Here is a 27,124-nt window from a genome sequence, read left to right as displayed (position 1 = left end):
AGAATTTCGATCTTGGGGAAAAGTTACAATAATAATATAAAGAATACCTATATCTCACTTACGCAGATCCATAGTGGTTAACTTTCCCCTGCGTTTAGGTTGGTATGGTGTTTCCCCATGACCACATGCAGGTTAGGTCTCAGCTATCCCAACTGGACGCACACAGTAGTCAACTGCCCCTCTGTGGTTGCACTAATTTTGATCATCCCATCAGGGTACTGTCCTATGTTTTCCTTTCTGTGAGGAGACACTTTAAGACCATGCAAATATCCTGCCCCTCATTAAAATTTCCTGTACATTTAGCATTCATTGATGACCTCTGCCCCATCTAATCTTTACTAGGATGCTTGCAAAATGTTGACTTTCCAGCAGTACTAGTCACTCCGCACTTGCCTGTTGACTCCTAGGATTCTTCTAAAAACCCTTTATGTTTTTCACAGCACTTAACATCATCTGAAATTGCTGTAAATTAATTTACTTTTTTCTATTATGTATACAAGGATGTAAGCTCTGTGAAAGCAAGGATTTCACCTGTTACACTTACCACACTCTCTCCAAGGTTTGGAACAATAGCTGGCCCATAGCAACTACTCAAGAATGAATAGAAAAAGAAAGAAAACTGTTAACAAGGGCCCTGCACTAGATGGGAGAATAGGACTACCTCATACATTTGATCCAATAAACACTTACTGGAAACCTACCATTTATGGTGCTGTGCTAGAGAGCAGGTGGTGCAGAGATGAAGGAAACGAGGCCACTGTCTCTAAGAAATTTACTTTCCAGAGAAAGAGAGGCTCTAAGGAAATAATCCTACAAGGTAGGATGCAAGGGCTAAGAGTGAAATATATACCAAATAGCATAGGCCCTTCAGGGACACAGAGTAGACCAAGAATGTTCGTTTCTAGGATGGAAAGGTGGTGAAAGAGGGCAGGGGAGGAAACAGTTCCAAGTGAAGACACTGAGAAAGGCATGTGAAGGGTAGGAGATGAGGGTTGAGAAGAAATAGAATTAAGAAGTATTTGGGGCTACAGCTGCCCTGAAGAATCATTGAGCCCACCTCCATTCTGCACATAAGAATGAATGACCCTTCTTATCCCACAATCATTCCCTTGCTCCCCTGCTCCTTCCCCTCCTACCCCTTCCTTTCCCCTCTACTCTCAAAGTGAGACCTTCCCCTTCTTCCTATTCCTTCCCTTTCTTTCTCTGCACTTACCCTTTTCATCTCTCAGGATTTTATCTTTCTCCCTCTCCCTTTGTCAAGAATAGAAATGAGATGGGAATCAAAGTTGCAGGTGGAAGAGTTACCTTCAAGGAGGTAAAAAGCACTATTCTTTCTTGAATCCAAAAAGAAAAAAAATGAAAAGATTAACGTAGAGTTGTAAGAGGTTGGAGCTAGAGTGGCTATAAATGAAAGAGTAGAATTTTGGAAATACATTTGAAAGAGTAGAATTTGGAAAAGCAAAAGCATATATTAAAAGAAAACTGAGGGGATAACATTGGGATTAAGGGTTTGGGGAGAAGGGCTAGAATAGATGTTATTTTGGAGCCAAAATCCATATGAAATTAATAAAAGTATTACTGGGGAAGAGCCAAACTTCCATTCAAGCCCCACAGCACAGTTTGCTAACAGGCTATAATTTTACAAACTGCATCAACACCATTAGAATTTCATGACCAAGAACAAAAATCAGAGAATGGGGATTAACACAGATCAAAGAGACATAGAGCTCTTGGATGGTTATAAGACAGTATTTACATGCGTTAACCATATAGATCAGGCAAAATATAGGGCCTGAGGAATAGCCAGTCAGGAGAAACAGGACTGAGTAAATGGAGGTTGCCGTACAGGTGGGAGAAAGAACACATGACCGAAGCAGCTCCACTGAGGATACACTGACTGCCCCACAACATCCGCCTCCTGCCCTGTTACCAACCCGGCCAGTCAGTCAGGGGAGGAAAGACAGAAGCATTACACTCTGTAATGAGTAAGACCACCATCCCTATACCCCAAGGACCACTTACTATTCCCCAGCAATCTCTCCCACAAACTGAAGTTTCTACGGAGAAAAGAAAAGCTAGAGAGGATGAAAGGCAATAAAAAGCCATCTCAGAAAACTTAGTTTCAGCTGATGAGACTCAATTGCTCCCGAACAACATCACAGAAGTCCAAAAGTCATCCCTTCTATTCCTTAATGGAGTTGCCTTTATGTCGGAAAGGGAAATGAGAGAGGCAGTAAATTGAACTCCCCCTAGACCAGCAATGAGAACTCTGTTTAAAGATAATTCCCTTAAAGTTTCTTCTTCATAAACACTGCTCAAAATCAGTAAGACTTGCCTAGAAAATTTCATAGTCCTAAGCGCCTAAATTTTAATCTGTCACTCCCATCTCCAAACAGTATCTATGATCTCATTTGTGCTTCTAAATCACTACAGGTTTGCTTTAGTAGAGCACATCTTTGAAATCTGTCATAGGCCTGCATTACATATTTACGTATGAATTACATGGTTAAAAATATGCCTTTACTTCACCAATGTTGTTTATTATAGCAAAGAACAATCTTGGGAGAGTTTTTCCACTGAAAAAAATTTTTTTTCATGATTCTGTAATAAAGATAGTAGTATTAAGCATACCTGGATGATGATAGATCTTTCTTTAGAATAGGCATAGTGGAAAGGCTGAGCCCAAAGGCAAAAACTGAGGACATGTTACATAAATAAAACCTTATTCTATATAACATCAACAATAATAGTGTTAATACTGGTAAAAAGCAAAAGTACTATGGATAAGAAACATTAAAGCATTAATTTAATAAAACAAAATATGTAAGTACAATAAAAAGGAGAAAAATGTTTCTCAAGAATATATGAGGAAGGTTTCCAGGATGGACAATGAAATTATAGTGCCTTTTGCCATTTGAGTTACAGGGTTTTTTGCCATGAAATTTAACCATTTTAATACTTTTATGTATGCCCACCATGGCCCCTAATGTTAACCCTTACTTTTAATCAGGATGCCACAGCTCATAAATGATTACTAAGCTCTTGTATTATCAGTTTCTCTCGGATTTAAAAATGAGAGAATTGCTGACAATGCAATTCACTACAACACTCATTTGTCAATAGATAAGATTATCACCCTGGTTAATAAGCTTCACTATATTTAGTTGTCCAATATGCAGATCAATAAAAAAATTTTGTAAAACAATCCTAGGTTTAGTAAATAGAAATTATCTTAAATACAATTCACTGAAGAATAAAAAAAATTGTTGTAAGTCAATTTATCTCCTTAACACTATATAGAACTTGTACCATCTCTAGCATTTTCTCACCAACGTCCTTAAAGCTCAGGACCAGGACAGATTCGATACCTATCTGTTAAAGAAGAGCTGATTACAACATGCATATTCAAAAAGAAGAGGCGTCCTGGAGACAGTCACGCCAACGATAACTAATATTTTCATAGCTTTCAATGTGTGTAAGTCCTGTTCTATGTGCACTACTGTCTTCAACCTGGCTATCAATCAACCTTCTGGACAGATACTCCATTACAGATGAGAAGAGCACAGAAGGGTTAAGAATCTTGCCCAAAGTCACCAGCTAGTGAATAGCCGGCAGAGTTAGAATTTGAACTCAGGAAGCCTGAGTCCACAGTATAAGCTCTATGCTGTAGTGCTTCTAATTCTACCGCAGAACAGACATGAGCATGAACACCTAGAGTCGGTAGGCAATGTTTCACAAAGGGCGGTCCTCCTTCCTCATCAGCACGCCCAGGGGCGCTAGCTTAGCATTCAGATTGCCAGGCCTAGACTCAGTCTCAGGGTTAAGCTGGGAATCTGCATTTTAAATTAGAAATGCAGGAGACTGAGTCAAAATTTGAAAGACACTGTATTAAAGACTAAAACTATCAAGTGACAGTACATCCTGTAAGTATAAAAACATTACTTCTCTGTTCTAATTAATTCTGAATTGAAATAATCCAGTTTCTCTTTTATTTAGGGTACAGCTGGCTTAGTAGAGGGATTCCCTTGTGGCTCAATTGGCAAAGAATCTGCCTGCAATATGGGAGACCTGGGTTCGATCCCTGGATTGGGAAGATCCCCTGGAGAAGGGGAAGGCTACCCACTCCAGTATTTTGGCCTGGAGAATCCCATGGACTGTATAGTCCATGGGGTCACAAAGAGTCAGGCACCACTGAGCAACTTTCACTATCACTGGCTTAGTAGAATATTAGACTATTTCCAACCATTGATTGAAATAGTCTAATTTGTATTGTACTTTAGTTTTATATAAACTAAAATCACAAAAAATCTGAATGATTATTCTGTTGATTGGAAGAAAATCATCTGTAATACACTAACTTGTCAATGTAGTTAGTGTTACTTGGAAGAGGGTAATGTAGTATAATAGAAATACTACTACATCTGGAGTAAGAAGATCAGATGCCATCACTAATCAGAATTATAACCTTTGGTTCTTGGTAGCAGAGGGATCATTCCCAATTCAACGGAACCAAAGGTCATTCATCTGACTGCATGCGATTTTCCTGCTCCTAGTTCAGCATTTCACTGATATTAAAATACGAGGATATTATCAAATCTATATTTACCTCTGTGGTTATTTTGGAAGGTTAAATTTTATTTAATGGCTGCTAAATAAAAAGGCTACTAAGTTTAATGAATAATTTAAATTATGTTTTATATCAACTTGATTTCTATAAACAACAGCATAAAAACTTTACAGTTAGGTTTTAGGAAATCTGGCTAAGAACAATGAAAGAATTACACAGGTTTCTGGAATACTGGCAAGTCTTCAAAACAACCCTGGTATATGTTTTTGATGAGACAGGTTTATTATCAAAGACTTGAGAAAAATCTATGTGCTTCATACACAATGTATCATTAATTCTATAACAATAAGAAAAGTAAATAATTTCCATAATTAAAATACTCCGACATAGAAAGTGAAATTACTTTAGCAACAACAAGTGAAAATGTTATGCGAATCCCAGAATAATTTTCAGTGTCTTTTGCAATAGATTTTTCCATCAATCTTCTTAGCCTTAGTTATGCACATTTATCTCTCAGATTACACACACACACACACACACACACACACACACACATATATAACATATATACACACATATATTTCTATTTTTAAATAAAAGATGTAAATTCTGTCTGGTAGGAACAGTGGAAATAATAATCTATGCTAAAAATCCACTAACGTGCCAGAAGAGTGTCTTTTCTCACATGGCTTATGTCCCCACCTCCATCCAAACATTCTCACATAAAATGTAAGAAATGTATATACATAAAGACAATCAGCAAGTTGACCTAACACACTTGCTGCCATATGTTTATTTTTTCAGCACTGTAAGAAAAAAGTGACAATTTGACAGTGTGATTACATAAAGATGTTTGTCTTTTTATATTTAATAGAATTCCAACAAATTATTTCTGAGATGCAGTGTTTTAAAGAAATTCTTTTTCTCAAACAACTCCTTTTTCTTATCCTTTGAGAGAAGATGCTTTGTTTTATTTCTTTCTCTAACTCCAAAGCACCTTCCCAGTTCTTTACACAAAAAGGGTGCTAAAAATAATGACCTAAGAATGAATATACAATGGAACATTATTGAGCTATAAAGAGGAATGAAGTAATGACATTCTCTACAACATGAATGAACCTTGAACACATGTTAAAGAGGACAGACACAAAACCTACATACGATATGATTCCATTTATATAAAATGTGAATAGGTAAATCCATAGAGATAGAAAGTAAACTAGCAGTTGCCAGGAACTGGGGGGAGGAGACAGTACAGAATGAATACTATTGGGTATGTGATTTCTTTTAGTGCAAAGAACATTTTCTGGAATTTCTATAACTTTTGAAAAATATTAAAAACGACTGAACTGTACATTATGAAAGGTAAAATTTTACAGCTATCTCAATTTTAAAAATAAAAATGAGTGAAGGAATGCTCACACTATTTCTGTTTCATTTAGAGTTCAAAAATACTGCCCACTGACTAACATGTAACCCAATTTAACTTTCTCTACTTTGAGCATATTCTTGGTTGCCTGTTCCCCTTGCTTAACTAATATATCCTCAAAGAATGAAAATTTTTAGTACATAAAAGAAATCACAAAATCTTTTAGAAAAGTAAAAATGACTTAAGGTTACTGTACTATGGCTGTTTGTACCATGGCTACATTCAAAAGTATCAACTGAAAAATGATAATAAGGAACTATTCTCATTTTCTTCTTTCTTTTCTTTCCTTCTCTTCTTCCTTCTATCCTTTTACTAAATAACAGAATTAAATGTTGTTTGGGGTCAAAAGCAAAATGGACTGAATCATCAAATTCAATTCAATGAACACATTGATCTCTGACTGGATTTAAGCACAGTGCTATGCTGGGAAACAAGGTCTATTAAATAAATAGAAAAGCCTATCTTAACAAATAAACTACAAAGCTATCCTATATATCACGTTCTCTGAAACTTTAATCAGTCTGGAGAATACAGAGTTGGTAAAGGCAGTTCTTGCCATAAACTATTAAGTCATACAATAAATATTTACTAAGTGTTTACTCAATAAAATGGTGTAAAACAAGGAAAAGAATATAAATTTTGCCCTCAAGTAGATATGGGCTTGAATTATAGACCTTCACTTTCTAAACTGTGTGCTTTGGGAAAGTTAGTTAACCTTCATGAACCTTATCATTTCTCATATAAATGGGAACAATTACTAACTGTGTGGCGAGGCATTATGAGGAATAAATGAGACAACATAAAGTACCTAATAAAACTTCAGTAAATGGAAACTATTGCTAAGATTATGTTCAGGGCTTCCCTAGTGCTTCAGTGGTGAAGACGCCTCCTGCCAATGCAGGAGACATGGGTTTGATCCCTGATCCGGGAAAATCCCACATGCCACCGAGCAACTAAGCGCATGCACATTACTGAGCCTGTGCTCCGGAGCCCGGGAGCTGCAACCACTGAAGCCTGCGTGCCCTGGAGCCTGTGCTCCACGAGAGAAGCCACCACAGTGAGCAGCCCGCGCACTGGACCTAGAGAGTAGCCCCGCTCGCCGCAACTACAGAAAAACCTGACAAGCGACGGAGACCCAGCACAGTCAACGATAATTACATAAAATTAAAAAACAAAAACAAAAAAGATTACGTTCAGGGCACCATAGATCTGGAGGGTGGAGTTAAGGATGAATACGACATTTTTGGATGGCATCACCAACGCACTGGACATGAGTTTGAGCAAGCTCCGGGAGATGGTGAAGGACAGGGAAGCCTGGCGCGCTGCAGTCCACGGGGTCTCAAAGAGTCAGACACGACTGAGTGACTGAGCTGGACCGGACTGAAGCCGTTTTCAACTGCGGGTTCAGAGAGGACTGAATGCTGAATAGTAAGTGTCAGTTCAATTTGGCAGTATTCTGTAGAGGAATTTTTTGTCTATGGTCATGAGGAATACTGGTTTATAATCTTCTTTTCCAGTAAAGGCTTTGCCTGGTTTTGGTATCAGGGTTATGCTGGAATGAGTTCTCCCATTTTGCTGGCAGTGGGAGCTACCCTTCAAAGACTGTATCAGTGAATGAGAATCTCTCCCGTCTCCTTTCCTAGCTCCCATTCTTTCTTTGTCCAGAAGTCTGTGGAGAAGAGATTCCAAGTAGGAGTGAACTACTTTTATATCAGTAGCTACCAATGGCTCTATGCTTGGCCTTTAGTAATTCATTAAAGAGAAGTCAAACACATCTTTATCTGCTTGTCTGGTGCCTGTGGCTATGTTGTGGCACAGTCTCTGGTGACACAGTTCCTGTGTCCCATCTCTCTGGAGAAGTCTGCCTTTCTTTGGACTTTAAGCTACTTGCTCTACATTATAAGCTATCTGATTGGTTCAAGAAATGCTATGATTTTATAGTTCATCTGACATTTTATTATAGTTAGAAGTGACACTCTCCACCCTCCTCCTCCTAGGGGAAAACAGAAACCCCACATTCAGCAACACTTTAAAGTGAATTTCTGTTTTATTAATCAGTAATAGCATGGATTTGTAAAAAAACACATTTACTCAGATTATGCTTATTAAACATTTGGTTACATAGATTTGGGGCAGACTTGTTAGTCTGTGCCACTTCTTCCAGGAACCCTATCAGATATCTACACACATGGTTTTTAAATTACTGTCATACATTATGAGAAAAAAAGTCAATTAAACAAACTTTTAACTGTGATTTTAAAATTACTAAAATCAATTGTAATTCTGAGATCTATTGTAACTTAACTATATTTCAAATACAAAGGCAAAAATTTTCATTTGCACATGTGGTTAGAAATAGCTTCCAAATATATATAAGCTTTGAATTTCCTAATTCTCACATAACATATCTGAAGTTACAATCACTGTAGTGAGGTATAAAAGGTGCTAACATGTAAAGGAATTAAATTCAAGACATTTGTTGGTGTTGCCCATTCGCTAAGTCATGTCTGATTCTTTGCGACCCCAGGGGCTACAGCATGCCAAGCTTCTCTGTCCTTCACTATCTCCTGGAGCTTGCTCAAACTCATATCCATTGAGCCGACTCTTTGTGACCCCATGGCCTGTAGTTTGCCAGGCTCCTCTGCCCGTGGAATTTTCCAGGCAAGAATACTGGAGTGGGTTGCCATTCCCAAAGGATCTTCCCAAGCCGGGGATGGAATCTAAGTCTCCTGCACTGCAGGCAGATTCTTTACCACGAGGGAAACCCAATTCAATACATAATGTAAAAAAAAGAAATCTATCTGTGATTTCCCACAAAAAAGTAACCAGATTTTGATAAATTATTTTAATTACATTAATTACTTTTAGCACTTTAATACATATTTTCTGAGCAACATATATCATTTATAAATAAGAAAACTGAAGAAGGCTGTAATTTTAAACACCTGTGACAACTATTTAAGAACAAAACATATACTCTAATTTTTTCCCATTGACTCTAGTAAAGCATGTTTGACTTTCTAATTTATTATTTACTATGAAGTTCTTAAAATTTTAAGAGAAAAACTAAAGAAAAATATTTTTTAAAGTGGATTGTTTTAATATATCACAATAGAATTTAATTGTTCCTGGATTCATAACAAATACATGAATTTAAATACAAATATTTCATTTGTACTGAGGAAAGCTAAGTTGCACAGTGAAAAGGGAAAAATGAGTTGCTAAATTATTAAAAAGTTGCTTTCACTATGAAACTGTTAGATAATTAATCAGGGCTTATAATCAGATAAGTGATATCATGTGATCAAAAATATATTCAATGAATTCAATGCCAAGAGTTTTAGACTCCAAAGATATCATCTTTCAGAACTCAATTCGATTTTTCTCTTTTGGGTTAAAATTTGCAAGTAATAATCCAGGGGAGAGGGGAAAGCTTGTCTTTACAGATTTCCCAGAAGCTTAGTGCTAGAATCTGTTCTACCATTATCTTCAGTCAATTTTTAATGGATGATCACTGAAAAACTACCACTATTGCTAGTAAATGGCTTGGTTTCTTTTTCTTTTTTTTTTTTTTTGGCTTGGTTTCTTGATATACACACACACACACACACACACACACATATAAAACTACTATACATTTCAAAGTGAAATACATGATACTTCTTCCTGAAACAGCCATAATTTTGGGTTCAAGTATTCCTAGAAGAATTTATCTTCCAGAAAAGATGTGGTTTTGATTCCCTTGTGATAAGGTGAATTTCCTTCATTATCTTCAAGACCCTTTGTGTATGAAAGATAGGATTGAATTCCTTCAAGGTCAGTCAAAGTCCTGAAAGCCCTAGAGGATTATTTTGGCACTCTGACTTTCCTAGTCTCTGAAACATTTGGCAACGTATCAGAGTTTTATCAGAGGGAAAAAACCCACAAAATTTACGGGGAAAAAAGTTGTAACTGACTATTGCCAAAGGAATCATATTCATTCAAAAAATATTTAGTAGGGAGATCTATATCAATTAGAGAGTGAAACACTCGGCTCCTATTTGAAATGTTCTGTCTATAGCCCACTGGGTATTTATTTGTCCTGGTTAAAGCTGACACAGGCCTGCCCCCCTAACTTCTGTCTTATACGGTAACGTGCTTAGTCACTCAGTTGCGTCTGACTCTGTGGCCCATGGACTGTAGCCCACCAGGCTCCTCTGTCCATGGAGGTTCTCCAGGAAGAATACTGGAGTGGGTTGCCATGCCCTCTTCCAGGGGGATCTTCCCAACACAGGGATGGAACTGCACTGCAGGTGGATTCCTTACCGTCTGAGCTACCAGGGACGCCCATGAATACTGGAGTGGGTAGCCTACCTCTTCTCCAGGGAATCTTCCCCACCCAGGAATCAAAATGGGTCTCCTGCATTGCAGGCAGATTCTTTGTATTAGATGTAAAATTAAATGAAAATAATTTTTACACATATTAAATCCAATTATTCTAAATTCTTTCTAAATAAAACTGCATCACTAGCTAACACACTGGCTTCTTTTATTTTTATTTTACTATTTTTATTGACATTAAATGTTAGTTGGACATTATTTAATGATATTGTTGTAAGTCAACAAAAATTTAGATATTGCCATCTTGTGGCCATTCATATACATGAAACTAAAAACAATGTCACTTTCCTAAAGAGATTTACCTTTAAAATATTCCCAAATATATTTTCCTCATTAGCTGAGAAAAGTGATCGTTTTATTATATACAACCTTCTCCAAGGAGATAAAATTCATTTATACATTTAAGAAATATGTATTTTTTTAGAAAACTAAATTAAATATATAGTCATTGGCCATGAGTGGTAACAGAATTCAGTAGGACATCAAGGCAGTCCTGATACTATTTTAGACATATTCCTTTGCTCATATCTACATAGTCATGATTTAATACAATGAGGAAAGTTTTACAGGCAATTTTCCATAGGGTTCTAAAATATAATATCAACATAATAACTAACATTACTGTACCATTGTTAAGTTTTAAACAGTGGTCAGGAGGGCAAAGTTCTGAAAAGCTGGAGCAAGAAAGGAAGAGAAAACAAACAGAAAAGTAAAAACATAAATAACATAATCTTAAGCTCTTTCTCATTTAGGTCTTCCCCAAAATGCCAAATGCTGTTACTTTTGCAATTAGACTGGCATTCAATACAAGAGCTAAAAAAAACACAAATACAAAAGCAAAAAAAAAAAAAATTTCTACTGCTCAAAATATTCCTAACACTTTTGCAGATAGAAGAATTTTTAAACAAAAGACATCTTAATTTCTTCTGCCAAATTTCAGAATTTAAATTATATAAAATTTAAATGACTAAGAAGCAAGAAGGCAAACAAAGCAACCGTGCAAAAACATAAAGACATCAAAATGCTGTGATACTGAGTATAGAATCATTCAGCCACATCATTTTGTTAATCAAACAGTACAGAAAAGTTCATTCATATGATAGCATTTAACATGAGTCCTTTGTTTTATAAGCTGTACCTGTTAATCAAATCACCACACAATATAAACAGCCTTTGCAAAGTTCCTGAATATTCATAACTGCTGCCTTTATCATAATTTAAAACAGACAACCATGATACAGACTTGTACACAGATAAAAAGATACTGTCATTCAATTGTACAAGAAACAAAAAATAAGATTAAAAGAAAAATACTACCTAAGAGTTTTAAAAATCTATTAGAAATAGTATTTACTGATCAAAAGAACTAACAAATATATACTCAAATACAGGATGAGAGTCTTAACCCCAATGGACTAAATGTGAAAAAACAATAACAAAACCCTAGAGATAATAAGACATATAAAGTAAAGAATTCTCATTATGTATTTGTTCAGTATCACAAGTATCAAACTACTATTACAAGAAAACTAATCTTACCTTGCTGCTGTGAAAGTGAAATATCAGATTTATTTCTTACACGTATTAAACGACTTTGAACTGGCTTGTGTTCAACTTGCTTAACATCTTGGTCTTGCTTTTGTTGGTACTAAAGAATTAAAGACATGAAGTCATAATATCATTTTTTAAGTTACTTTTAAAAGATCTGAGCAATTATTTACATGTTTATTATATAAAATTTGAATATCATGCATGCTTTCTAAGTACCAGATGGGAAATGGAGTACATATTACAAAAGAAAAGGTATTACAAGTAAAATCTTTCAAAAGATCTGGATAATATACAGATTTCAAGTATGCAAATGGTTTCTATTTCTGACTAGAGAATTCAGAGCTACTTATAAATCAACTATTCTAGATACATACATGATGGATTTAGACAGGATAAAAACTTAATTTGGCTGTAAGTACTTCCATATAACTATTTTTGCATAAAATGAAAATCTGCATAATGTACTGCAATTTTCAAAAAGCTTTTATATATAATAACATCATTTAATTCTCACAAGTGTTCAGGAGGTATTATTATTCTTTGTCACTCAAGAAATGTATATTCTACCATAAGCCCCATCATCTCTTTTCCTTACTACAATCTAACCAAATTTAAAATTTTCAGTAGTAAAATTCCTTCACAATCACACATTACAAATTATGATGAATTTAGCCATTTTCTTTCTTTCCTGTTTTATGAGTCTAGTTATGAATGAGTCTCTAAGAACAGCTACCAGATACAATTCGACAGAAACTTAAAATGTCTCTGAACTCTTATCAAAATACAAGCATAGAAGAATCTGAAACCTATCCACATGGACTCAAATAACCACTCCAGTTCTGGCAGATACCTATTTATCTACAGGTAAGAATGAGCAGTTTCAGGCTGCAATAGTCACAACTAGCCTTACCACTGATCTTCAGAGTTTAGAGTCTTTGTTATGTAGGTTTCTGCCCTGAAGGAAGTGTTATTTTGATGTGTATTTCTAAAATGAGTACTACGACTATCTCGGGCCACTTTAACTAGATCTTTCCTATGAACCTTCCTACTGTCTGCCTCCCTTAATCACAGAGTATTGTGGGGCCTCCCAGGTGACTCAGTGGTAAACAACCTGCCTACCAATGCAGGAGACTCAGGAGACACAGGTTTGATTCCTGGGTCAGGAAGATCCCCTGGAGAAAGCAAGGGCAACCCATTCCAGTATTCTTGCCTGGAAAATCCCATGGACAGAGGAGCCTGGCAGACTACAGTCCAGGGGGTCACAAAGAGGTGAGCACGTACGCATGCAGGTTAAGGAGCTAAATTGCTTGTATTCGACTCTGGGTAAGGCATTACCTAGCTTTGACTTTGGGTAAGTTACTTAATGCCCCAATACCTCAATTTCATCATTCATAAAATGGGGATGATAATAATAATTACCTCAGTAGGTTTTTGTAAGGATTAAATGAGTTAAATATGTAACAAACATAGAACAGCATCCAGTTGAGTATAAGCACTATAAATAAGTTTATGCTATTATTATCACCAGTCTATTTTTCCTTTAATAAAGGAAATCTAAGAAATGAATTTTTTTGAAGCCATTCTAATAGTAACACTTTGCAGTTTTATTTTAAAACAGGCCAATAAATAAAGGAGAGCAATCTTTTTTTTTTATTTTTTAAATATCTTTGCAGTGAAGAAGTGAAGTGAAGTCGCTCAGTCGTGTCCAACTCTCTGCGACCCCATGGACTGTAGCCTACCACACTCCTCTGTCCATGGGATTTTCCAGGCAAGAGTACTGGAGTGGGTTGTCATTTCCTTCTCCAGAGGATCTTCCCGACCCAGGGATCGAACCCAGCTCTCCCGCATTGTAGGCAGACGCTTCTCCATCTGAGTCACCAGGGAAGCCTAAATATCTTTATTGAGGTACAATTGATAAACAATAAACAGCATATATTTCAAGTGTATCATTTGCTAAATTTTGACATATATATACTTCTGTATTCCTTCCTATAACTACAGATTAGCTTGCATCATCTAGAATTTCATATAAGTGGAATCATAAAGTATGCACTCTTATTTGGGTGTGGGTTCTGGCTTTTTTCCCTTAACATAACTCTTGTGAAAATCATCTATGTTACTGTATGCATCAGTAGTCCATGGCTTCTTCTTGCTAAATAGTATTCCATCTTATAGATATGCCAAAACATGTATATTTAGCAACTTATGGACATTTGTGTGTGTCCAGTTTTTGCTGTTGTTTAGTCACTAAGTCGTGTCCGACTCTTTTGTGACACCATGGATGGTAGCTGTCAGGCTCCTCTGTCCATTAATTTCCTAGGCAAGAACACTGGAGTGGGCTGCCATTTCCTTCTTGGAGGGATCTTTCTGACCCAGGGATGGAAAATTGCTATCAACATTCTTGTGTAAGTCTTTGTGTAGACATGTTTTAGTTTCTCTTGGGTAAATAAATACTTAGGAGTGAAATGTCTGGGTCATATGGTAGGTGTACGTTTTACTTTTTTAAGAAATTGCCAAACTGTTTTCCAAAGTGGTTGAATCATATTACATTCTCACAGCAGCATATGAGTTTAAGTGCTTTACACTTGCCAAAACTTGGCTTGTTGGCCTTTCTAATTTTAGATGTTCTAATGCATAGTAGCATTTCATTGTGATTTTAATTGGCATTTTCCTAATAATTACTTGATGTTGAAAATCTTTCTGTGTGCTCATTTCTTTGGGTAAGGTATCTATCCAAAGATTTCATCCATTTTTAAAATTGGATTGTTTTCTTAATATTGAATTCTGAGCTCCCTATATATCCTAGACTTTTATCAGATAAGTGATTTGCAAATATCTTCTCCCAAGCTGTAGCTTGTCTTTTCATTCTTTTAACAATGTGTCTTAAAGTGAAGTTCTTATTTTTGATAAGACCAGTTTATTAATTTTGTTCTTTCATGGACACAGTTTTTGGTGCCATTTTTGCCTAGCCTAAGGTCACAAACAACTTTTATTTTATTACAGAAGTAACTAAGATATTTATTCATTATTAGTTTTTTCCTGATCTTTATTTGGTCATAGGTCATTAATATTAAACCCTACATAATAGTGGATTCCATAAACAATCTTTATCTTCCACATTTTTGGCTTTCATCTGCAACACCCTGCAATGCTGTATAATACCATACCATGACTATTTATTGAATACATTAATCTAAAATGAGAAATATTGTAATAGCATTATTATTAAATACTATTGCACTTAATTTAACATGAGCATTCTTTTTTTTACATCTTGGAGAGTATCCTATTTTTTCAGTACACAAGAATTCATGAATTTTAATATAATAAATATTTACTGAATACCTACTATGCACAAACTACTAAGCTAGTTATTGCATGGGAATATAGAACATAGCTATCTACCTAGGTAACAGGCATTTTTATATACGTTATTTCTAATTTTTAACTTAAAGACGAGGAAATTAAAGCTTAGAAAAAGGCTATGTATGTGTTCAAGGTCCCAGCTAGAAGTTGGATAAGCTAAGATTTATAGCCAAGTTTGAGTCAGTTAAAAAAAAAAGAAAAAAGGAGGCAAGATTTAAGGCTGTCTGATTCCAGAGACTGTGCTCTTGACAGTGTACCATGCTGAGGCAATACTGTTACCATTCTGATTTAAGTAAAGTACAAGTACTATTAATTGGGTACCTGAGGAAAGTCCTCAGCGGCTTCTGGTAATTTAACATCACTTTCTTGTGCTGTCACAAGTGTCGTGGGAAGAGTAATGTGAGGATCTGGCTGCAACTCCAATTCTCCCAAACTCATTGGACCATGACTAGCACATAAATCTTCATAAACAGCATCTGCTATCAAATATGTAAACAGAAAGTTAAACTATTTCTTAAAGAAAGAAAAATTGGCTAAAATTGCCAATTTTCTCACCTGCTGAATTAGAAATAGAAATATTTCAACGGAAAATGCCTGTCACCAAGCCTTCATTGCAATTAAAACCAAAGATCATAGCAAATTCAAAAAGTACCTATGTTCAAACATATCTATGGATAATTCTAGGGTTCTAGTCAGCAAGTTGTTTATGCAGCCCCCACATGACACCCACTCTTACATACCAAATCCCAACCCTCCAGAATACCTTTTCGATCAATAAAGGTCAATAGAATACTTTCTATCTAAAATGTAATCTTAAAGCAAAGGACAATTTCCTGACTAGAAAATGTTGGTAGGTATTGCTTAGCTCTGCTCTGTAGATATTTTTCTTCAATCAAACTCCTCTTTTCCTCATTCAAATGACATCTCAATCAAATCAATAAAAAGAAGACAATATGAACAAAATATTTATCTAATAACATCACTGTACATTTATATTGCACTTTAAACTCCAAGCACTTTCACATACATGATCTCATTTAATCTGAATCTCACAATCATTCTGTAAGGTAGGAAGATCAGATAATTTTATAACTGTCTTTCACTGACAAAGCTAAGGCTCAGGTAAGTTAACCAATTGTTAAAAAATCAGAATTCTAGTTAAGAGGTATACAGCAACTAAAATCCTCATCTTTCAACTCCTACTCACTGTTCCTTATTTCACATTCTTGTTAAATTATTTTTCAGAAAATTCTGTTTTTCCTAATTAATGGTCATCTTTTAAATATAATACAGTATTATCTATCTCATTTTAATCAACAGAAATAGACCTGAAGCGCTACACAAAAACTCAATTGTTTCAAATGAAATGATATTTTAAGACCCCACAGATATTATATTTTCCACTTACAGGTAGTCTGTTAAAAATTTCTTAGGTATAGCAAATAATCACTCTCTATTTTTTTACATTAATCTGTATTTTTAGGTAAGTGAGTGTTGCTCAGTCATGTCTGACTCTTTGCAAACCCATGGACTATACAGTTCATGGAATTCTCCAGGCCAGAATACTGGGGTGGGTAGCCTTTCCCCTCGTTGGGATCTTCCCAACCCAGGGATCAAACCCAGGTCTCCCACATTGCAGGTGGATTCTTTATCAGCTGAGCCACAGTAAGTTTTATATAAAGTTATAAGAAAAACTTATAACCTGACAGGGGAAGAACTTAAGTAGGTAATTCACAGAAGAGCAAATCCAAGTAATCATCAAATATAAACTCACCAGGAGTCAGTCATATGTTTATACTTTAATTGACAAAAATAAAAATGGTAATAAAAATAATATCTGGCAGGGATACAGGGGAAAGGTTGTAATATATTACTGATAAAAATAAATCAGTTTAAAATTTTAAGACAGCAGCTTGGCATAACTATTTTAAAAGTTAAAATATATTTTCCCTTGGACCTGTCATTTCTGGGGAACTACTCCCTAAATATAAAATGCAGCAATATGTTAGGCTATGTTGTTGTTGCTGTTAGTCACTCAGTTGTGTCCAACTCTTTGCGACCCCACGGACTGTAGCCTGCCAGGCTCCTCTGTCCATGGGATTCTCCAGGCAAGAATACCGGAGTGGGTTGACATTTCCTTCTCCAATGTTAGGCTATACATGAGTGAATATTTACTCTAGCAATGTTTATAGTGGGCGGAAATGGTAATAAAGTAAACATTCATCAATAGAGCAATGACTGAATAAATTACTGGAAATCCACACTGAAAGGTTTTATGCAGTCAATAAAAAGAATGAATTTAAGTAATACTAGTTGACCTGGAGTAATTTCCACAGGGTTTCCTGGGTGAAAACAAAACACATGATATAATCTCAACTTGAAAAATGACAACAAATGACAACAAATATACACATACCATATGTGTGTGCATATAATTATATGCAGAAGGAAAAAAACCCTAAAAGGTTACATATCAGAATCTCAACATGTGTTACCTGAGATAAGGCATGAAGTGGGACAGGAAAAAATGTGAGGAGGAGGGGTAGATCAAGAACACTAAAAAAAAAAAAAGGAATCTATAATTTAGAGTAATATATAATATAATCACATTTTATTTTTATATAAAATGATATGTGGCTAACACATGGGTGTAAAGAAAAAAATTAATTACAAAGACATAAGACAGACTGTGATAAAAGAAAAAAATTATATGTAGAAACCCAGAAAGTGTATAAACAAACATCTCCCCAAAGCATGAAAAGTGCATAATAACTTTCCACTCATAAAACACTCTCACTTAACCTTTATTTACTGACTATGCTACATTCTCTGCTAGAGGACAGAGCTATGACAGCAGACAAGATAAAGTCCGCACTCTCAAGTGAGATTACAAATCAGTGTGATAAGAGCAACAATAGGCAGGTGACATTAGAGGACAACACAGACAGAATATTTGACGGTATCTAACTCAGTGATACGGGGTCAGGCAAGGATTCCATGACAATAATCACAACAATGTTGAATTTGCTACATCACCTCTAAAAATTACACTCATTGAGTTTAATTATGTTAGTTATCCCTTTTTAAGAGAGATGGTCAAAGGATTATTCCATTCAAGTCAAATTTAATTAAATTAATTATAATTTGAAATCCCTAATAAAATCCCTAATTTTATTTTTCTAGAATACTACTGCTTTGAAAAAACAGCCATGCAGACTTTCAGGGAAGACTAGGTCTGCTTGAATTGCCAGTGCCAGCAACAGCTTTGGTTCTTGCACGTCTAGTAAGTTATTCCATTTGAATGAAACCCAAAGGCACCTCAAATTCCACTCATTCTTATTTCCTCCTAATTCTATCTTTCCTCCATATCTCCTCTCTCCCTCAGTGAATGGAGATACCAACTATCAAATCATTTTAGCCAGAAACCTGGAGATTTCTTAGATCTTCTCTTTTGCATTTCTCATATCTAAACTAAGTCTTGTCTGCTCTCCTTCTCAAATGTCTACCAAATCCCCCTTTTTACATTTCCCTGCTGCTCAGTAATGACTCACCAAGTTTACTATAATTGTCTCAGCTAGAGGTCCATTGCCTCCAGCCTTAATTCCCTCCAGTCTATCCATCGCACTGCACCTCACATGTTCTTGCCAAATAAAAGGCAAATTTGATCATTTCACTCATTTATATACAATCCTTAATGGATCTGTGGATATTATAAAACATTCAGAATTGTTAGAAATTCACAAGTGACTTTTCCATGGGAATAAATATAAAGCAAGATTGGAGTTATTTTCCATTTACACCCCAATAAATCTCTACTATCTTAGAGTAAATCCAAAAACCACTGGATGTTATCACCTACATCTACCTAGTTTCTGCTTATTGGTCCAATTTCATTACATCCTAAGCTCTGAATCAGTAATAAAGTACTTACATTTTCCTGCTTAAGTTTCTTTGTCTTTTCAACTTTATCCCCTTGTCTTATTATGTATTCTGTCACGAAGGTTCTCCTACACTTACTACATAGCAAATGCCTATTCATCACTGAGAACTCATTTCAAGTAAGTTCCTCACATATGATGTCTGTCTTGATTGCCCTCCCCAGATACAACTGACCTGTATCCCCAATCCTACTTGGACTGCTTTACAATAACCACAATAACCTATTGCATGTTTTTGCTTTCTCATATACTATCTCTACTAGAGAAAAAATTCACTAAGAATAAGGTGTTACCAGGTTTTATGTTCCTACCACCTAGAATATGCTTAGAGCAGAGTAAGCAATCAAAAAATATTTTCTGAATAAGTAAATGAACAAACTGGAACATGTTTATCACCTTTTAGAGTCTGGCTAATTCCTCTAATATTCAGTTTCACATTGGCTCTTCCAGGAAACTTTCTCTGAGCCCTCATGTGTGGGTTATTCCTCCTCTGCGCTCCTATAGCAGCCTGTGTTGTTGCATTAATCAACAATACTATAATTGTTGTCTCACATTATCCTACATGAGTTTGTAAACTCTCTGGAGAGCAGACATCTATTACCTCTGTCTCTCAAAACCCTTATTTAGTACCAATACACTGCCGGGTACATGCAGGTATTCAGTGCATTTTCTGAGTAAAAGTGAAAGTGAAGTCGCTCAGTCGAGCCAACTCTTTGTGACCCCATGGACTGCAGCCTCCTAGGCTCCTCCGTCCATGGGATTTTCCAGACAGGAGAACTAGAGTGGGTTGCCATTTCCTTCTCCAGGGGATCTTCAAATGAAGAGCTATAATTGGTAGTAAATCTCAGAGTCCTTAGAGTTTGTTCAAAACACCAGTTCACATTTTGGGGTTCTTAAGACAATTCTTCAAACCTTATTTAGCATCTTTTTGTTATTCAACCCAACCTGAGAGCCTCAGAATTAGAAACAGTGGTATAGGACTATGAGTTGCAAATAGGATACTTTCTGAAAATGAGCAGAGGTGGGGACAGGCAAGGTAAGAACAGATGAGCCTCTGCAAAAAAAGCTATTAGAAATCAACATGAAAGGCATGAGATTAGACAGTAGCAGAAATAGTGATACACAGGACTCATTCTTCCACAATAACCATTCAGTTCAGTTCAGTTCAGTCGCTCAGTCGTGTCTGACTCTTTGCGACCCCATGAACCGCAGCATGCCAGGCCTCCTTGTCCATCACCAACTCCCGGAGTTTACCCAAACCCATGTCCATCGAGTCAGTGATGCCATCCAACCATCTCATCCTCTGTTGTCCCCTTCTCCTCCTGCCCTCAATCTTTCTCAGCATCAGGGTCTTTGCAAATGAGTCAGCTCTTCGCATCAGGTGGCCAAAGTACTGGAGTTTCAGCTTCAACAGCAGTTCTTCCAATGAACACCCAGGACTGATCTCCTTTAGGATGGACTGGTGGATCTCCTTGCAGTCCAAGGGACTCTCAAGAGTCTTCTCCAACACCACAGTTCAAAAGCATCAATTCTTCGGTGCTCAGCTTTCCTTATAGTCCAACTCTCACATCCATACATGACCACTGAAAAAACCATAGCCTTGACTAGACGAACCTTTGTTGACAAAGTAATGTCTCTGCTTTTTAATATGCTGTCTAGGTTGGTCATAATTTTCCTTCCAAGGAGTAAGCATCTTTTAATTTCATGGCTGCAATCACCATCTGCAGTGATTCTGGAGCCCAGAAAAATAAAGTCAGCCATTGTTTCCACTGTTTCCCCATCTATTTGCCATGAAGTGATGGGACCAGATGCTATGATCTGAGTTTTCTGAATGTTGAGCTTTAAGCCAACTTTTTCACTCTCCTCTTTCACTTTCATCAAGAGGCTCTTTAGTTCTTCTTCACTTTCTGCCATAAGGGTGGTGTCATCTGTATATCTGAGGTTATTGATATTTCTCCTGGCAATCTTGACTCCAGCTTGTGCTTCCTCCAGCCCAGCATTTCTCATGATGTACTCTGCATATAAGTTAAATAAGCAGGGTGACAATATACAGCCTTGACGTACTCATTTCCCAATTTGGAACCAGTCTGTTGTTCCATGTCCAGTTCTAACTATTGCTTCCTGACCTGCATACAGGCTTATCAAGAGGCAGGTCAGGTGGTCTGGTATTCCCATCTCTTTCAGAATTTTCCACAGTTTATTGTGATTCACACAGTAAAAGGCTTTGGCATAGTCAATAAAGCAGAAATAATGTAACTAAATACATAAAACAAGAGGGACAAACTAGTCCTCTATAGGCACCTTCTTTTTAGGCAACTGTGTGTAATTTCTGGTTCTATTAAATATATTTGAGAAGGTATTTTTACCTTCTCCAAGCATTATTAAAGAAAGTAACAGTATCATGTGTCAAGCATCATGCTAACTACTTTATATGCAAGAGCTGACTCATTTGAAAAGACCCTGATGCTGGGAAAGATTGAAGGCAGGAGGAGAGGGGGACGACAGAGGATGAGATGGTTGGATGGCATCACCGACTCAAGGGACATGGGTTTGGGTGGATTCCAGGAGTTGGTGATGGACAGGGAGGCCTGGCGTGCTGCGGTTCATGGGGTCACAGAGTCGGACATGACTGAGCGACTGAACTGACTGAATGACCTCTAATAACCTTATGAGGCAGGTACTGCTTGTGATAAGCAGCTTCCACTACAGCCCCCTAACACTTGTCTCCTGGTATTCAGACCTTTCTGTAGTCCCCTACTATATTATTCCAGGATTGGTCTTTGCTATCAACTGAATGTGGCAGAAGTGATGACATGTCACTTTTGACTTTAGGTTATAAAAGACACCATGGTTTCCATCTTGGGTGCTCACTGTCTCTCAGATCATCCACTCTGGGAAAAGCGAACTGCTATGTCATGAGCAGCATAACAGTTATGTTCATGTGGTGAGGAACTGAGGCATCTTGCCAACAGTCATGCGAATGAGCTTGGAAAGCAATCCTCCAGCCCCAGTTGAAGTCCTTAGATGATGGCAGCTCCAGCCGACAGATTAACTACATCCCCATGAGAGATCCTGGGAACCATGCAGCTAAGCCACTTCTAGATTCATGGCTTTCAAAACTGTGAGAGATAATAAATATTTGCTGTCTTCATCTGCTAAGCTTTGGGGTAATTTATTACATGGAAATAGATAACTAGTACATTAATATTATCTCTACTTGATAGATGAAGAAACTTGGGCTCAGAAAGATTAAGTTACTTGCCCAAAAATAGAGATCTGGAATTTAAAATGATTTCTGAAACTTCAAAAGCTCAAGCTCTTAGTCACTCTGTTATACTGACTCATCTACATACTTAATCTAATGCCACATTCAGTTCAGTTCAGTCGCTCAGTCGTGTTCGACTCTGTGACCCCATGAACCACAGCACGCCAGGCCTCCCTGTCCATAACCAACTCCCGGAGTCCACCTAAACCCATGTCCATTGAGTCCATGATGCTATCCAACCATCTCATCTTCTGTCGTCCCCTTCTCCTCCTGCCCTCAATCTTTCTCGGCATCAGGGTCTTTGCCAATTAGTCAGCTCTTCACATCAGGTGGCCAAAGTACTGGAGTTTCAGCTTCAACATCAGTCCTTCCAATGAACACCCAGGACTGATCTCCTTTAGGATGGACTGGTTGGATCTCCTGGGACTCTCAAGAGTCTTCTCCAAAACCACAGTTCAAAAGCATCAATTCTTTGGCGCTCAGCTTGCTTTACAGTCCAACTCTCACATCCACACATGACCACTGAAAAAACCATAGCCTTGACTAGATGAACCTTTGTTGACAAAGTAATGTCTCTGCTTCTTAATATGCTGTCTCGGTTGGTCATAACTTTCCTTCCAAGGTGTAAGCGTCTTTTAATTTCATGGCTGCAATCACCATCTGCAGTGATTTTAGACCCCCCAAAAATAAAGTCAGCCACTGTTTCCATTGTTTCCCCATCTATTTGCCATAAACTTATTATTTTTTCAATTAAATAAATATCTACAGAGTACCTACAATTAAAAATGTACTGGACTGTAGGTAACCAGCTAGGTGATACCATAAGGATGGGCTGAATAGGATACATCCTAATGGATTTTATTCTGTAACAATTCAGTAAGTACCTCTTTGTTCACAAGTACCAAGCAGCTCTCAAGTGATCTGTGAGAGCCATCTAGTGTCAATTGTACTTAATCACAATCTGCACAGTTAGCTGGATATAGATATAGAAGTTGTATTTTATGCTACTTTGAACCCTAATTTAAAATACTGTAAAAAACTGATACTTTTACTATGTTTATAAAATAAACAATTCAAATATTAACTTACATTTATTTCCATGGAAAATTCAGTATTGAGGGTCTCTCATTTCTGAATGATAAGGTGTTTGCTTAATATAAAACTGAGAGTCTAAATACTCTACACTAATGTACTTCTTTCTGATTTCTAGCAAATTTGCATGCCTCCAGAAGTTCTTTTCATTTAATAGACTTCAATAATGAACATGAGATTATCAATAAATGAGAATGTAGTTGATCCTCATTACTCTGAAGATTTCATTTCTGCAAATTCACCTGATAAAATTTATTTGTAACCTTGAAATCAACACTCACAGCACATGCAACCTGTGGACATGCATGCATGCAAACAGCAGTGAAAACCTGAATCACCCTACACACAACTCAGCAGATGAGGCTAAACACAGGCTGCTCTGCTTTCTTATCAGCTCTTATGCTGTGAACAAGTATTCTTTTTATTGTCTATTTAGTGACAGGTTTTCCACATTCTTATATATTTTGCTGGTGATTTTGCTCTTTAAAATGGCCCCAAAACATAGTGCAGAAGTGCTCTCTAGTGTTCCAAAGTGCAAAAAGCTTTGATGGGCCTTACAGAAAAAATGTATGTGCTCGGTAAGTTTCATTCAGGAGTGAGTTATAGTGCTGCTGCTCATGAGAATCAGTGTTAATGAATCAACAATGCATATTAAATAAGTGCCTCTAAACAGAAACATACATAAAGCAAGGTTATATATTGTCAAAAATGTTGTATATATATTAATAAATATAATAAATATAAATATAATATAAGATACAGGCTCATAGGAACCTAACCCCGTATTTCCTCTAGGAACACTGGCTCAGTATTTCCTAATTCAGTGTTTCTGGTGACTCTATTATAGGACCTAAGTACTGCAGATAATGAGAATCAACTACATATACCAGAAACTGATATTCTCTATTCTGCTCTTATTCTCAAACTGTTACAGCTGAAAGTTTAGTTAATAAAGTTTCAGAATAACACTGAGAGCACTGAGTTCTGAGTCAGAAACTCCTGCAGCATAAAGAGTGAACTTCTACAGTGTTACCAAACTAAACACTGTCCTACACAAGCTGTGTTCTCTGACCGTTTTCGTGTGCTAGTTGTATTTTTCCCAATATACATTAAAACAAATAATATCACTACTAAAAAATCTTAAGTAGACATACACATATTACCAAAACTATCTCATGCCCCACCCAGAGATTCATGTACCAACACTGTTACATGAATCACATTTGGGGAAACATTGCTATATATAGAAAAAGTCATTATCAAACTTTTCAATTATGAATACTCTTTTAAATAAAGAAGGTTTGCAAGCTTCTACCTGAAAACAGTTATGCTTTTCTTAATTCCAAGTAGGAACACTACTGTAGATTATAATACAAAACAGAATACAGCATTCAACATGAAAACAGTACAGAGTGTGATGGGATTCAAAGTAAATATTCTAACAGACGCTACATCAGGAAGTATTTTGGTGGATACCTGCAACTGTGTTACATTGCTGAGATGCTGGCTTAAGAGCACGTTTCTCATCTGAAGACTCTGCCTTGGCCACAGGTTGCTGCACATGTGCGGAAAGTCCCATGAAGATGTTCTCTGCTGTTGCTGCTGGCAGCCTCTGTCCTTCACTAAGCTCACCCACACTGTTTTCCAAGTCCTGTAAAAAGTAGAAACCATTGTTATAAACATCACATTAAAATCAAGTTAAAACAAAAAATATCTGCCAAATGCAGAAAAGGAGACACAGATGTATAGAACAGACTCTTGGACTCTGTGGGAGAAGGCAAGGGTGGGATGATCTGAGAGAACAGCATTGAAACATGTATATTATCAAGTGTGAAACAGATCGCCAGCCCAGGTTGGATGCATGAGACAAGTGCTCAGGGCTGGTGCACTAGCATGACCCAGAGGGATGGGACGGGGAGGGAGGTGGGAGGGGGGTTCAGGATGGGGAACACATGTAAATCCAAGGCTGATTCATATCAATGTATGGCAAAAATCACTACAAAATTGTAAAGTAATTAGCCTCCAACTAATATAAATAAATGAAAAAAAAAATCTGTCAAATGTATCAGGATGCTGACCACCTGACTGCTTGAAAAGTATTTTAGAAAGTGCTTATCAAGCCACATACACATTACATGAAAGTTAGTTTAATAAGATAACTAAGTGGAGGCTTTGTTTTTCTTATGAAGTATTTTTTATGAAGTTAAATACCCATTATCTGTTTATTCAACCTCCAAAATAGACAGCAATAAAACACACCAGAAAATTTTTATTATTTAAAACACTAACTGCTGGCACACAACCTAAACTGTTTATACAGTTTAAAATTAGAAAATAGAAAATTTACCTCTTGTTCTTTCTGAATGAAAATCAGCTAAAGTTGTTAGAATGAAATTTATAATGAAACACTTGCTGAAAATGTACAAAAAGTACAAATATGCTTCTTTACCAAATATATAAAGTAAAAACTTTAAAAATGATGTGTTAAATTCTTTCTGTGTTAAAAACTAGATGACCTAATCACGAGCACATGTTGTGACTTGGAGATATTCTAATTAATGAGTTTACTAATCAAGAAGTGAATAAAAATTCCAATATATGAAGGCTCTCATTTTTTTATTTAAAAGGAGTTTAATCTCAACCAAGGGGTTTTTTTTTAAACTAGAATATATGAAGAAATCACTACTGAAACATCTTTGATGACTGTTGACTACAAAATAAAATTTAACTGCCTAGCTCATCATTCACAATTTTCTACAATTTACCCTAATTATCCTCTACAGATTTATATTCTGTAATCTGACTTTTCTTAAAGAATATCAATGGCTCAACATCCTTTAAACAGGAAAAGACTGTTTTTCAATTAATATGAAATCCTTGAAGATTCTTGGGTAAAGTTCAGGATGACGGCAGACACATTTCCTTAGAAATATTTCACAGGACCTATATTACTCTACTACTACCATATAAATGTTGTGCAATATACAGTACCTTCTCTTTGATGAACCAATTTTCAAGGGTACTTGTAATTGCTAAATTACCTAACACCTTAATACTCTATGGAAGATTTAGCTTCCCTATTCACAAAACGCTCTAATACCACATAAGCATTTATCATTTTTATATTATACTCAAATCTCAGGCTCATGTCAACTCTAAGTTAGTTTATCTATAATCTACAGTATTACACTAGCCCATTCACATAAATGTACAAAATGCAGTTCTGTCCTCAGACTACTCTCACTGACCAGATGCTCCCTCTGGGCAAAGAGTAACAACAAAGAACAGCTACTATTTTCTTACCAAAGCAGTATTTTAACTTACAAATATATCATTATTACTAGTTCTTATTACAAACAAATGTTTAAAACATAGGAGAACATGTTTAATGTCACTGTTAACCAGACTGGCAAAAATTTAAGACTAAAAATACATAATGAGGTGTCAGAATCTCATAAAGCTGAAAAGCAATGCTTTAGTGTCTATATATGGGCAGGGAGTCCTGGCGTGCTGTGATTCATGGGGTCGCAAAGAGT

At 36.4% G+C, this 27,124-nt stretch overlaps 1 protein-coding gene across 4 annotated transcripts in view; it reads right to left on the bottom strand.

Moving 5' to 3' along the window:
• The window catches only part of KIAA0586 (KIAA0586 ortholog), a 118,491-nt gene that overhangs the window by 19,180 nt on the left and 72,187 nt on the right, over window positions 1-27,124 (bottom strand). For 2 of the 4 annotated variants that reach the window (XM_065940886.1, XM_065940888.1), the window contains 3 exons: window positions 25,065-25,239; window positions 15,615-15,772; window positions 11,916-12,024 (listed from right to left, as the gene is read on the bottom strand). In XM_065940886.1, coding sequence (XP_065796958.1) covers window positions 11,916-12,024; window positions 15,615-15,772; window positions 25,065-25,239 — 442 coding nt within the window. The remainder of the gene's footprint in view (window positions 1-11,915; window positions 12,025-15,614; window positions 15,773-25,064; window positions 25,240-27,124) is intronic. The other 2 variants (XM_065940887.1, XM_065940889.1) reach the window with 1 other exon arrangement.

The sequence above is a fragment of the Muntiacus reevesi genome, chromosome 7, assembly GCF_963930625.1.
Source record: "Muntiacus reevesi chromosome 7, mMunRee1.1, whole genome shotgun sequence".
Classification (NCBI taxonomy): Eukaryota; Metazoa; Chordata; class Mammalia; order Artiodactyla; family Cervidae; genus Muntiacus; species Muntiacus reevesi.
Note: the sequence above shows the minus strand (reverse complement) of the source record. Positions and strands in the feature narration are given on the sequence as shown.